The 15,143-nt window shown below is 41.4% G+C and overlaps 1 protein-coding gene across 4 annotated transcripts in view; it reads right to left on the bottom strand.

Annotated features, from left to right (window-relative positions):
- BCORL1 (BCL6 corepressor like 1) overlaps nt 1-15,143 on the bottom strand; it is a 137,700-nt gene that overhangs the window by 20,627 nt on the left and 101,930 nt on the right. For all 4 annotated transcript variants that reach the window (XM_053699384.1, XM_053699386.1, XM_053699385.1 and 1 more), the window contains one exon: nt 4,013-4,158. In XM_053699384.1, coding sequence (XP_053555359.1) covers nt 4,013-4,158 — 146 coding nt within the window. The remainder of the gene's footprint in view (nt 1-4,012; nt 4,159-15,143) is intronic.

Raw genomic sequence — 15,143 nt, 5'->3', positions numbered from 1 at the left:
ACAGATGAAACCTCCCTTGTGGAGGAGAAGTCTTGAAATCCAGAAGGTATCCCTGAGATATAATCTCCAGCGTCCATGGATCCTGTACATCTCTTGCCCAAGCCTGGGCGAAGAGAGAGAGTCTGACTTCATGCTGTCTTAGGGGCGGAAGTAGGCTTTCTGGCCTGCTTGCCCTTGTTCCATGACTGGTTGCTTTTCCAACCCTGTCTGTAACGAGCAGTAGTTCCTTCCTGTTTTGGAGCGGAGGAAGTTGATGCTGCTCCTGCCTTGAAATTACGAAAGGCACGAAAATTAGACTGTTTGGCCTTCGATTTGGCCCTGTCCTGAGGAAGGGTGTGGCCCTTACCTCCAGTAATGTCAGCAATAATTTCCTTCAAGCCGGGCCCGAATAAGGTCTGCCCTTTGAAAGGAATGTTTAGCAATTTAGACTTAGAAGTTACATCTGCTGACCAGGATTTAAGCCAAAGCGCTCTGCGCGCCTGTATGGCGAATCCGGAATTTTTAGCCATAAGTTTGGTTAAATGCACTACGGAATCCGAAACAAACGCATTAGCCAGCTTAAGGGTTCTAATCTTGCTCAGAGACTCATCCAATGGTGCTGTGCGAATCGCCTTTTCCAGAGACTCAAACCAGAATGCCGCTGCAGCAGTGACAGGCGCAATGCATGCAAGAGGCTGTAATATAAAACCTTGTTGAATAAACATTTTCTTAAGATAACCCTCCAATTTTTTATCCATTGGATCTGAGAAAGCACAGCTATCCTCCACCGGGATAGTGGTACGCTTGGCTAAAGTAGAAACTGCTCCCTCCACCTTAGGGACCGTCTGCCATAAGTCTCTTGTGGTGGCGTCTATAGGGAACATTTTTCTAAATATCGGAGGAGGGAAAAAGGCACACCGGGTCTATCCCACTCCTTACTAATAATCTCTGTAAGCCTCTTTGGTATAGGAAAAACGTCAGTACACACCGGCACCGCGTAGTATTTATCCAGCCTACATAATTTCTCTGGGATTGCCACCGTGTCAGAATCATTCAGAGCCGCTAACACCTCCCCTAGCAACACGCGGAGGTTCTCAAGCTTAAATTTAACATTTGAAATTTCTGAATCCGGTCTCCCCGAATCAGAACCGTCACCCACAGAATGAAGCTCTCCGTCCTCATGTTCTGCAAATTGTGACGCAGTATCAGACATGGCTCTCGTGTCATCGGCGCGCTCTGTCCTTAACCCAGAACTGTCGCGCTTGCCTCTTAACTCTGGCATATTGTATAACACTTCTTTCATAACATTAGCCATATCATATCATGTAAAGTGATTTGTAAGGGCCTTGATGTGCTTGGCGCCTCAATCTCACTCACCTCCCGAGCGGGAGACGAAGGTACTGACACGTGAGGAGAGTTAGACGGCATAACTTCCCCCTCGTTGTCTGGTGATAATTTTTTAAGCGGTACAGATTGATTTTTCAAAGTAACATCAATACAATTGGTACACATATTTCTATTGGGCTCCACAACGGCTTTTAAACATAATGAACAAGCAGATTCCTCTGTATCAGACATGTTTAAACAGACTAGCAATGAAACTAGCAAGCTTGGAAAATACTTTCAATAAGTTTGCAAGCAATATAAAAAACGCTGCAGCGCTTTTTAAAAAACACAGTTGAGTAACTAAAGAATAATTCAGTTATAGTCAACAATTCTTTAAATGTATTAATTAGCAGAGGATTGCACCCATTAGCAACCGGATGATTAACCCCTCAGTACCCAAAAAAACGTATATCAAATTAATATAAAACGTTTTTATCACAGTCTAACACACTGTCACAGGTCTGCTGTGACTGATTACCTCCCTCAAAAAACGAATTTTGAAGACCCCTGAGCTCTCTAGAGACGTCCTGGATCAAGGAGGAAGAAGCAGGAAGACTGTGCTAGAATTTTAACTGCGCAACAAGGCACTAAAAAGAGGCCCCTCCCGCTCATTTACAACAGTGGGAGACCTGATATAACGGTTTCTATGTAGATATATACGTTAGCCATGTGGAAAAAAATTCATGCCCAAAGGATTTATCACCAAGTACCTCACAAAACGAATAACATGCCAGTAAACGTTTTGAAAATAAACTTCTTTAAATGTCATGCAAAGTTATTACTAAGCCTGCAACCAGTCGCTACCACTGCAGATAAGGCTTAAGCATTATTTCAGTATTAACAGTATTTTCACAGTCAAATTCTAGTCCCTAGAAAATAACTCTATTATGCATACATTTATCAGCCTGATACCAGTCACTACTACTGCATTTAAGGCTGTACTTACATCATACGGGTAACAGCAGTATTTTCTTAGTCAATTCCATTCCCAGAAAATATTGAACTGCACATACCTCATTTGCGGTGGACCCCGCATGCTATTCCCATGTTCTGAAGTTACCCCACTCCCCAGAATGTCGAGAACAGCCAGTGGATCTTAGTTACGCCTGCGCCATTAGACACAGTGCAGCTCGCTCCCGCTGTCAGACAGAGCGGGAGCGAGCTGCACTGTGTCTAATGGCGCGGTCGGGCCGGGCCGGGCTGTGACTATATAGCTGGCCCGATGCGCTCAGTAAAAACAACAGACCCGCTCAGCAGAGTACAGAGAGCGGGTCTGTAAAACAGTGGTATTTTTACAAAATAAAAAGGCAATATTATGATTTACAAAGTTTGGCTAATATAATGTTATATAATTCTGCACTATGTGCAGAATTATATAACATTATTTTTAAGGTTTACTGTCCCTTTAAAGTCCCTCAAAAAACGTTTTATTTGTAACTAAACCAAAACGTTTTTTCCTATTAGTGTCACCAGTAACTATGAGCCCTTAATGCAAGCTTGGATTCCTCTTTTACTGAATACAGCTTACCTTTCCCTCATGGGGATATTGCCAACCTTTTCTAGAAATAACACAGTCTGTCTAGAAAACAATAGACTGAACATATCTTAGCCTGCAAACTGTTTCCCCAACTGAAGTTTTCCTGTACTCTTCAGCCCTTGTGAGAACAGCAGTGGATCTTAGTTACAAAAAGCTAATATCATCATCCTCCTTGCAGAAATCTTCATCCCTTTTCTGCCAGAGAGTAAATAGTACACACTGGTACCATTTAAAATAACAAACTTTTGCTTGAGAAAATAAAAACTAAACATTTTTGTCACCACACTCACTTTGCCCTTCCTAGCAGTTAAGCAGGCAGAGAGAATGACTGGGGGTGGAGCTAAGGGAGGAGCTATATAGACAGCTCTGCTGTGGGTGCTCTCTCTGCCACTTCCTGCAGGGAAGGAGAATATCCCACAAGTATGGATGAATCCGTGGACTCGATACATCTTACAAGAGAAAAAAGGAATAATTTGTTTAGGTAAGAAAAATTACTGAAATTTAAAATTTAAAGGGACAGTATACTGTAAAATAGTTTTTAATGTGTTTCCAATTACTTTTTTTACCAACTGAATAAAAGGTATGAGAATTTGCTTTTTAAGATTTATTTGTGTATATGAATTAGCTGATTTTGTGTTTTGAAGCCACAACCTAATACAATTGGGCTGACCTTGTAGGTATAATCAGATCTTATTACTTTATCACATTGTGTACATATACATGCTTCTTTATCTTATATCTGTCCGTAAACCAAAGAGCAATACTTGGAGAGAACAATGGAAAATCTAAATTTTATTACCTTATCTGTTATACCCCCCTCTGGGTGTAATTTCTTCTGCTGGCTGTGTTTCCACAGTTAATCTATAGCTTGGACCTAAGGCCAGAAACTTTCAGAATAGGTGGGGATACTACAGGCTAAATCAACTACTTCAAATGCCAATATAAGGGTAAAGGAAATACTTGTAAACAATTGAATACACTCCAGCAGGTAAAGTGGATCATTGGGAACAAATTAAAGGGAAGAAAATGTTTGAGTAAGCTGTCCCTTTAATGCAATAAGTGCACAAACTTTAGCACAGAGGTAGATGCTGTAGAAGGCACTAAGCTTACCATTTAGAAACGTCCTCATGACCTCACTACTGGCAAGCTTCATAGGAGTCTGTCCAGAGTATGTGGCTAATGTAGGATCAGCCCCGTATGACAAGAGAAGCCAAACTGTCTCTAGGTTATCGTTCACCACTGCATCATGGATGGGTCTGTGACAAGACAAAAAAAAAAAAAGTTAAGTTTTAGTCATACATTGCATATTTAAAACAAAAGCAACTGAGCTGTGATGTCAGAGATAATGCAAACACGGATCTAAAATAATTAAAATCTAAAAATCAGCATTTATCACAATCTCTTGAGTGACAGGACAAAACTAAAGTAAACAAATAGCTTTTCTTTGGTCAGAAGCCTAAAATGTATTTTATTTTATACACGCTAAGCCAAACCTATATTGAACCAGTAAACAAACAAAAGAAATTGTAGCTGAAAACAGTAAATTTCCACAGGGGGGTCTTGTAAAAGAGAATATCTCTGGACTACCCCCGATGGTTGTGTATAGGCATAGACAGTTGAATTTTATTAGAACAACTCATCCCTAGATTGGGATGACCAAAGAAGGAATGCCTCTAAACACAAAGACTTGATTGTAGAAAAATTATCAAGGAGTGCTTTTAAAATTTAAAAAAAGACAGCTTCGAATAAGGGAATGTCCTGGTAACTGCCCACACACAAGGATAAGTTAAAAAACACTTCCACAATGGTATATGTGAACAATAGCTTGTCTTTTATAAATCGTAGTGGTCACCAAATAGATAAAAACAGAATTTATGCTTACCTGATAAATTACTTTCTCTTGCGGTGGTGTATCCAGTCCACGGTGTATCCAGTCCATCCTTTACTTGTGGGATATTCTCATTCCCTACAGGAAGTGGCAAATAGAGCACACAGCAGAGCTGTCCATATAGCTCCCCCTCTAGCTCCACCCCCCAGTCATTCGACCAAAGGTTAGGAAGAAAAAGGAGAAACCATAGGGTGCAGTGGTGACTGTAGTTTAAACAAAATATTTTTACCTGACTTAATTGCCAGGGCGGGCCGTGGACTGGATACACCGCAAGAGAAAGTAATTTATCAGGTAAGCATAAATTCTGTTTTCTCTTGCAAGGTGTATCCAGTCCACGGATTCATCCTTTACTTGTGGGATACCAATACCAAAGCTTTAGGACACGGATGAAGGGAGGGACAAGACAGGTTCCTTAAACGGAAGGCACCACTGCTTGCAAAACCTTTCTCCCAAAAATAGCCTCCGAAGAAGCAAAAGTATCAAATTTGTAAAATTTGGCAGTGAAGACCAAGTCGCTGCCTTACAAATCTGTTCAACAGAAGCCTCATTCTTGAAAGCCCATGTGGAAGCCACTGCTCTGGTAGAATGAGCAGTAATTATTTCAGGAGGCTGCTGGCCAGCAGTCTCATAGGCCAAACGGATGATGCTTTTCAGCCAAAAGGAAAGAGAGGTAGCAGTCGCTTTCTGACCTCTCCTCTTACCAGAATAGATAACAAACAAGGAAGATGTTTGTCTGAAATCCTTAGTTGCTTGCAAATAGAACTTTAGAGCACGAACTACATCAAGATTGTGCAACAGACGTTCCTTCTTCGAAGAAGGATTGGGGCACAGAGAAGGAACAACAATTTCCTGGTTAATATTCTTGTTAGAAACCACTTTAGGAAGAAAACCAGGATTAGTACGCAAAACTACCTTATCTGCATGGAACACCCGGTAAGGTGAATCACACTGTAAGGCAGATAATTCTGAGACTCTTCGAGCAGAAGAGATAGCTACCAAAAACAAAACTTTCCAAGATAACAACTTAATATCTATGGAATGTAAAGGTTCAAACGGAACCCCTTGAAGAACTGAAAGAAATAGATTTAGACTCCATGGCGGAGCCACAGGTTTATAGACAGGCTTGATTCTGACTAAAGCCTGTGCAAACGCTTGAACGTCTGGTACCTCTGCCAGACGCTTGTGTAAAAGGATAGACAGAGCAGATATCTGTCCCTTTAAAGAACTAGCCGACAATCCTTTCTCCAATCCATCTTGGAGAAAGGACAATATCCTGGGAATCCTAATCTTACTCCATGAGTAACCCTTGGATTCACACCAACAAAGATATTTCCGCCATATCTTATGGTAGATTTTCCTGGTGACAGGCTTTCTAGCCTGAATCAGAGTATCTATAACTGACTCAGAGAAACCACGCTTTGACAGAATTAGGCGTTCAATCTCCAAGCAGTCAGACGTAGAGAAACTAGATTTGGATGCTTGAACGGACCCTGTATTAGAAGGTCCTGCCTCATTGGCAGTGTCCATGGTGGGACAGATGACATGTCCACTAGGTCTGCATACCAAGTCCTGCGTGGCCACGCAGGCGCTATCAAAATCACTGACGCCTTCTCCTGCTTGATTCTGGCGACCAGACGAGGGAGAAGAAGAAACGGTGGGAAAACATAAGCCAGATTGAAGGACCAAGGCGCTGCTAGAGCATCTATCAATGCCGCCTTGGGGTCCCGGGACCTGGATCCGTAGAGAGGAAGCTTGGTGTTCTGACGGGACGCCATCAGATCCAACTCTGGAATGCCCCATAGCTGAGTCAGCTGGGCAAATACCTCCGGGTGGAGTTCCCACTCCCCCGGGTGAAAAGTCTGACGACTTAGAAAATCCGCCTCCCAGTTGTCTACTCCTGGGATGTGAATTGCTGAGAGATGGCAGGAGTTGTCCTCCGCCCACCTGATTATTTTGGTTACTTCCTTCATCGCTAGGGAACTCTTTGTTCCCCCCTGATGATTGATGTAAGCTACAGTTGTGATGTTGTCCGACTGAAATCTGATGAATTTGGCCGCAGCTAGTTGAGGCCATGCCTGAAGCGCGTTGAATATCGCCCTCAGTTCCAAAATGTTTATCGGGAGAAGAGATTCTTCCCGAGACCATAAGCCTTGAGCTTTCAGGGAGTCCCAGACTGCACCCCAGCCTAACAGACTGGCGTCGGTCGTTACAATGATCCACTCCGGTCTGCGGAAACATATTCCCTGAGACAGGTGATCCTGAGACAACCACCAGAGAAGAGAAACTCTGGTTTCCTGGTCCAACTGTATTTGAGGAGACAAATCTGCATAATCCCCATTCCACTGATTGAGCATGCATAGTTGCAGTGGTCTGAGATGTATCCGAGTGAAAGGGACAATGTCCATTGCCGCTACCATTAATCCGATTGCCTCCATGCACTGAACTACAGATGGCCGAGGAATGGAATGAAGAACTCGGCAAGTAGTTAAAAGTTTCAACTTTCTGACCTCCGTCAGAAATATTTTCATTTCTACCGAATCTTTTAGTGTTCCAAGGAAGGGAACCCTTGTGAGTGGGGACAGAGAACTCTTTTTGATGTTCACCTTCCACCCGTGAGACCTTAGAAAGGCCAATACAATCTCCGTGTGAGCCCTGGGCTCTGTGAAAAGACGGCGCCTGAATTAAGATGTCGTCCAAATAAAGCGCCACTGCTATGCCCCGCGGTCTTAGAACCGCCAGAAGGGACCCTAGCACCTTTGTGAAAATTCTGGGAGCAGTGGCTAAACCGAATGGAAGAGCCACAAACTGGTAATGCTTGTCTAGAAAAGCGAACCGGAGGAACTGATGATGATCTTTGTGGATTGGGATATGCAGGTACGCATCCTTTAGATCCACGGTAGTCATATATTGACCTTCCTGGATCATAGGTAAGATTGTCCGAATGGTCTCCATCTTGAATGAAGGGACTCTGAGGAATCTGTTTAGAATTTTTAGATCCAGGATTAGTCTGAAAGTTCCTTCTTTTTTGGGAACCACAAACAGGTTTGAGTAAAAACCCAGTCCTTGTTCTGCAATTGGAACTAGGTATATCACTTCCATCGTATGTAGATCTTCTACACAGCGTAAGAACGCCTCTTTCTTTGTCTGGTCTGTAGACAGACGAGAAACGTGGAACCTTCCCCTTGGAGGGGAGTCCTTGAATTCTAGAAGATATCCCTGGGTAACAATCTCTAAAGCCCAGGGATTGTGAACATCTCTTGCCCAGGCCTGAGCAAAGAGAGAAGGTCTGCCCCCTACTAGATCCGGTCCCGGATCGGGGGCTACCCCTTCATGCTGTCTTGGTAGCAGCTGCAGGCTTTTTGGCCTGTTTACCTTTGTTCCAGCCCTGGTAAGGCTTCCAGGTTGCCTTGGGCTGTGAAGCGTTACCCTCTTGCTTTGCAGCTGTAGAGGCTGAAGCGGGACCGCTCCTGAAATTACGAAAGTACCGAAAATTAGCTTTGTTTTTAGCCTTAAAAGGCTTGTCCTGGGGGAGAGCATGCCCTTGCCCCCGGTGATTTCTGAAATAATCTCTTTCAATTCTGGCCCGAAAAGGGTCTTTCCCTTGAAAGGGATATTTAACAATTTGGATTTTGACGACACATCGGCAAGCGCTCTGCGCGCCATAATGGCGAAACCTGATTTTTTTGCCGCTAACTTAGCTAATTGCAAAGCGGCATCTGTGATAAAAGAATTAGCCAGCTTTAGAGCCTTAATTCTATCCATAATTTCGTCATATGAGGTCTTCGTCTGGAGCGACTCCTCCAGCGCCTCAAACCAGAAAGCCGCTGCAGTAGTTACAGGAATAATGCAGGCAATAGGTTGAAGAAAACCTTGTTGAACAAAAATTTTCTTAAGTAAACCTTCTAACTTTTTATCCATAGGATCTTTAAAAGCACAACTGTCTTCAATTGGTATGGTTGTGCGTTTAGCAAGTGTAGAAACAGCCCCCTCTACCTTAGGGACCGTCTGCCACGAGTCCCGTCTAGGGTCTGTTATTGGGAACATTTTCTTAAAAATAGGGGAGGGGGGACAAAAGGGACACCTGGTCTATCCCACTCCCTAGTAACAATATCCGCAACCCTCTTAGGGATCGGAAACGCATCAGTGTATACAGGGACCTCTAGGTACTTGTCCATTTTACACAACTTCTCTGGGACCACCATAGGGTCACAATCATCCAGAGTAGCTAATACCTCCCTGAGCAATACGCGGAGGTGTTCCAATTTAAATTTAAACGCTAATGAATCTGACTCTGCCTGATGAGAAACCTTTCCTGAATCGGAAATTTCTCCCTCAGACATCAAATCCCTCACCTCCACTTCAGAGCGTTGTGAGGGCACATCAGATAAGGCTACCAAAGCTTCAGACTGCTCATAATCTGTTCTTATCCAGGACTGTTGCTAGTTGTTGCAATGTAATAGGGGCAGATGCACTAGAGGTACTAGGCATCGCTTGCGCGGGCGTAACTAGTTGTGACACATGGGGAGAGGTAGACGGACTATCCTCGTTACCTTCAGTCTGAGAATCATCTTGGGCCACATTTTTAAGTGCAACAATATGATCTTTAAAGTGTATAGACATATTAGTGCAATTGGGACACATTCTGAGAGGGGGTTCCACCATGGCTTCTAAACACATTGAACAAGGATTTTCCTTAATGTCAGACATGTTTAACAGACTAGTAGCATACACAAGCAGGCTTGGAAAACACTTTAATCAAATAAAAAACACAATTTGAAAAAACGTTACTTATGGCGTCCCTCGAATTCCGATAGAATCCTATCAGCCAATCGGAATTCGAGGGACGCCATCTTGGATGACGTCACTTAAAGGAACCTTCATTCGTCGGGAGTCGCCGGAAGAAGAGGATGGATCCGCATCGGCTGCTTCAAGATGGCCCCGCTCCGCGCCGGATGGATGAAGATAGAAGACGCCGCCTGGATGAACATGTCTACTGGTCCGGATGTCCTCTTCTTGTCGGATAGGATGAAGACTTCGGACCCTCTTCTGGACCTCTTCTTGCCGGATAGGATGAAGACTTCGGACCCTCTTCTGGACGGATCGGTGATACCCGTCGTGGTAAAGATAAGGTAGGGAGATCTTCAGGGGCTTAGTGTTAGGTTTTTTAAGGGATGTTTGGGTTAGATTAGGGATATGTGGGTGGTGGGTTGTAATGTTGGGGGGGGGGTATTGTATGTTTTTTTTAAATGCAAAAGAGCTGTTTTCTTTGGGGCATGCCCCGCAAAAGGCCCTTTTAAGGGCTGGTAAGGTAAAAGAGCTGTTAACTTTTTATTTTAGAATAGGGTAGGGCATTTTTTTATTTTGGGGGGCTTTGTTATTTTTTTAGGGGGCTTAGAGTAGGTGTAATTAGTTTAAAATTCTTGTAATCTTTTATTTTTTGTAATTTAGTTTAGTTGATTTAATTGTAGATAGTTTATTTAATTAATTTATTGATAGTGTAGTGTTAGGTTTAATTGTAACTTAGGTTAGGATTTATTTTACAGGTAATTTTGTACTTATTTTAACTAGGTAGCTATTAAATAGTTATTAACTATTTAATAGCTATTGTACCTAGTTAAAATAAATACAAAGTTGCCTGTAAAATAAATATAAATCCTAAAATAGCTACAATATAATTATTCGTTATATTGTAGCTATATTAGGGTTTATTTTACAGGTAAGTATTTAGCTTTAAATAGGATTAATTTATTTAGTAAGATTTATTTTATTTCGTTAGATTTAAATTATATTTAACTTAAGGGGGTGTTAGAGTAAGGGTTAGACTTAGCTTTAGGGGTTAATACATTTATTAGAGTAGCGGCAAGGTCCGGTCGTCAGATTAGGGGTTAATACTTGAAGTTAGGTGTCGGCGATGTTAGGGAGGGCAGATTAGGGGTTAATACTATTTATTATAGGGTTTTTGAGGCGGGAGTGAGGCGGTTTAGGGGTTAATACATTTATTAGAGTAGCGGCTAGGTCCGGTCGGCAGATTAGGGGTTAATAAGTGTAGTTAGGTAGCGGCGACATGGGGGGGGGCAGATTATGGGTTAATAAATATTATGTAGGTGTCGGCGATGTTAGGGGCAACAGATTAGGGGTACATAGGGATAATGTAGGTTGCGGCGGTGTGCGGTCGGCAGATTAGGGGTTAAAATTTTTATTAGAGTGGCGGTGATGTGGGGGGGCCTCGGTTTAGGGGTACATAGGTAGTTTATGGGAGTTAGTATACTTTAGAGCACAGTAGTTAAGAGCTTTATGAACCGGCGTTAGCCCATAAAGCTCTTAACTCCTGACTTTTTTCTGCGGCTGGAGTCTTGTCGTTAGAGTTCTAACGCTCACTTCAGCCAAGACTCTAAATACCAGCGTTAGAAAGATCCCATTGAAAAGATAGGATACGCAATTGGTGTAAGGGGATCTGCGGTATGGAAAAGTCGCGGCTGGAAAGTAAGCTTTAGACCCTTTCCTAACTGACTCTAAATACCAGCGGGCGGCCAAAACCAGCGTTAGGACCCCTTAACGTTGGTTTGGCAGCTAACGCAGAACTCTAAATCTAGGCGTCTGTGATTCGATTTCACAGCGGTATATATCACACTGTATTTCTTTTTTAAAGATGCTTTGTGTTCCTTCGGTATATATCACACTGTATTTCTTTTTAAAGATACTCTGTGTTCCTTCAGTGATTCAATTTTTTAAGCGGTATGTATCACACAGTTGTGTTCCACGGCACTCTCTAGATATTGCAATGTCTTTGCATCTATGTGGCCTCTGCAGTGTTGCCCCTTAGGTCTTAGGCTTACCATTATTCTTCGTCCGGACTATCGGCTCTGTTTTCTGGTTGCTCCGTTCGGAGCTCCCGGTCAGTCTCTTTGTGTGGCGTCCGACCTCTGTGGGCGGGGTTATGTTACCGTGTAACTTGGCGTTTCGGCTGTAGTCTCCGTTCTAGTTATTCAGCCTCCCTGGGTCTTTTATTCTTGCTTTAGTCTTTTGTGTAGACTTCCCAGCTTTTTTCGTTTGTAGCAGCTGTGTTTAATACAAGCTATTCCCCTCTACTTGTGTGAGAGTGAACCCAGGAAGGCTGAATAACTAGAACGGAGACTACAGCCAAAACGCCAAGTTAAGCCGTAACATGGAGCAACCAGAAAACAGAGAGCCGATAGTCCGGATGAAGAATAAAGGTAAGCCTAAGACCTAAGGGGCAACACTGCAGAGGCCACATAGATGCAAAGACATTGCGATATCTAGAGAGTGCCGCGGAACACAACTGTGTGATACATACTGCTTAAAAAATTGAATCACTGAAGGAACACAGAGTATCTTTAAAAAGCAATACAGTGTGATATATATCGAATGAACACAAAGTATCTTTAAAAAAGAAATACAGTGTGATATATACCGCTGTGAAATCGAATCACAAAGTATCTTTAAAAAAAAAACACAGAGCCCTGAGACTTTTTAGAATCAGATAAATTGGACGTACCATTTTTTAATTTTTTTTATGTTAATGTGTCGACACATGTATTATTAATATTGTATTTTATAGTGCATATCAGACAATAAATTTATATACTTATAACCTCTGTATATAGCCTTAATTTTAAGCATATAAAGTGCGTGCTTCTTATTATGATATTATACTCTTAGACCACCTGGAGGAATCCCCCAGCTATTCCTTGTGAATAGTGCTTGTACAAATTCACCGCTCTAGGGGGAAATCGCCTATACCATCTGTGATGATGGTTATTATATACAACAGTTGCCGTGTAAATAAAGTTTTGTTAACCCCTATATTAGTATTATTGATGGGTCAATCGTTATATCGCCTGTTTGCAACAAAAGTAATAACACTTGTTATCTAGAAAGTCCCCTGGTACATAGGAATTTAATCTGGAAAGTTAGTACTGATCCCATTATACACTACTGCTTTTTTGTTAACCAGCATATAATTTAAGCATCTGACATGTACTGTTAAGTAAAGTATAAATCTGAGATAGTAGTTAAGTAATAATAAGTATAATCTAGCATTTATTAATAACATGGAGCGATCATTAGAGTATTTCTAACAATCCGTTAGCACATTCCGCATACAGGCTGAAGTTTATAACTTGAACATCGCTACTGATATATCAGACTGAGTAATACTGCTACTGAGGTAAACTATTCAGTATAAGGTCAAACGTTTTTTCCAAGGTCTTAGTACACTGGGAGTAGCACAACTTGCTTGCCCAGATTATTTATTTTTAAGGAGAAATACTTTAAGTATGTCTTACAGCCCAAATTAAAAAAATCGGCATTATTATATTTCTATGTCTTTGGCAGCACGATCCGCTTATTGCCTCATGAAGAAGCCCGGCCGCTGATCGGGGGAAACGCGTTAGGCTATTAAGGAGCAAGCGCTTGGCCAGCTGTCCTAGAATCCTATCTACGGTTATCAGAGCAGGGGTTCCGGATACCGTGCCTGAAAATTTCCATCTCAAACCTGGTGTGGAGGAGCAGCAGCTGTACTTACACAGTGCTCAACAGATGTGCTTTGTAGCACTTACGAATCTTGTAAGTCTTAGATTTATGTGTGTATTTCACTGATAATAAAATATTTCACTTGAGTTGGCCCTGTGCGCCTCTGTCTTTTTTTCCTCTTACATAGCACGATCCGCTTACCAAATGAAACTAAGTTATACACCATTGCTTGTATGTTAACCAGCATATAGTTTAAGCATCTAACATAAACTGTTAGGTCAAGTATAAATCTGAAATAGTAGTATAAATGACTGGATATTAGTAATGAGTATAATCTAGCATTTGGTAATAACATAGAGCGATCATTAGAGTATTTCTAACAATCCGGTAGCACAATTCGCATACCTGCTGAAAATTGTATCTTAAACATCGCTACTGATATATCAGACTAAGTAATACTGCTACTGAAGTATGCTCTTAAAGGGACACTGAACCCAATTTTTTTTCTTTCGTGATTCAGATAGAGCCTGAAATTTTAAGCCACTTTCTAATTTACTCCTATTATCAAATTTTATTCATTCTCTTGGTATCTTTATTTGAAATGCAAGAATGTAAGTTTAGATGCCGGCCCATTTTTGAACAACCTGGGTTGTTCTTGCTGATTGGTGTATAAATTAATCCACCAATAGAAAAGTGCTGTCCAGAGTCTAAACCAAAAAAAAAGCTTAGATGCCTTCTTTTTCAAATAAAGATAGCAAGAGAATGAAGATCAATTAATAATAGGAGTAAATTAGAAAGTTGCTTAAAATTGCATGCTCTATCTGAATCACAAAAGAAAAATTTGGGTTCATTGTTCCTTTAAGTATAAGGTCAAGCGTTTTTTCCCCAAGGTCTAAGTACACTAAGGGTAGCACAACTTGCTTACCCAGATTAAATATTTTTAAGGATAAATATTTTAAGTATGTCTTAAAGTCCGAAGGCTGGGAGACCAAAGTAATAATTATTAGAGAATAAAGCTGTTGTTAACGATTAAATAACCATAGTTAAAAAAAGAGAAACAAAGGGGGAGTTCACAAGAATGCGCATGCATTAACACGTAAGAGCGGGTGGGACTGCTGTTAAGTGTAAGCAAACAGAAGCAGGAAATGAACCTCTGTGATTACCTTTTATCTAAGCCTTTTCTGACAGACCCCTGATCACATTACATTTTATTTATTATCTATTGACTTGCATTTTATCCAATTGCCACAACCCACGGACGTTAGCATAATGTTATCTATATGGCCCACATGAACTAGCACTCCCCTGTTGTTAAAAGCTAATAAAAAGCATGTGATAAGAGGCTGTCTGTAGTGGCTTACAAACAGGCAGAAATTGAGAGGTTTATTAAATGTTATAAAGTAAATTAATATAACTGTGTTGGTTGTGCAAAGCTGGGGAATGGGTAGTAAAGGCGTTATCTATCTTTTTAACCAATAACAATTTTGGTGTTGACTGTCCCTTTTAAGGACTTTATTTAGTCTCACGCCTCTCTATCACCCTATATTTGCTCTTCTGAATAAAGTGCAATAAATGAACAGATTCTTCAGCAGGTCACATACAATTTGTGCAATCACTATGGAAACAAGAGGTCTGACTGGGAAGGTGAGAATTGTGGAGCACTCCCTGGAAGGCAGCTGTACAAAACAGTAAAACTAACACCATTACTCCAAAAATTGTTCAGTTTATGCAATCCATCTAGAGAAGTCATGTAGACCTACTTGATTGCAATTGCATTCATTGTTATACAACTTGCAAGCTTTGTCTCTATGTATGGGAGCCTCTCTTTGTAAGTCAGAGAGGTCATACACATTTTAGTGA

Source organism: Bombina bombina, chromosome 1 (assembly GCF_027579735.1).
Source record: "Bombina bombina isolate aBomBom1 chromosome 1, aBomBom1.pri, whole genome shotgun sequence".
Lineage (NCBI taxonomy): Eukaryota > Metazoa > Chordata > Amphibia > Anura > Bombinatoridae > Bombina > Bombina bombina.
Note: the sequence above shows the minus strand (reverse complement) of the source record. Positions and strands in the feature narration are given on the sequence as shown.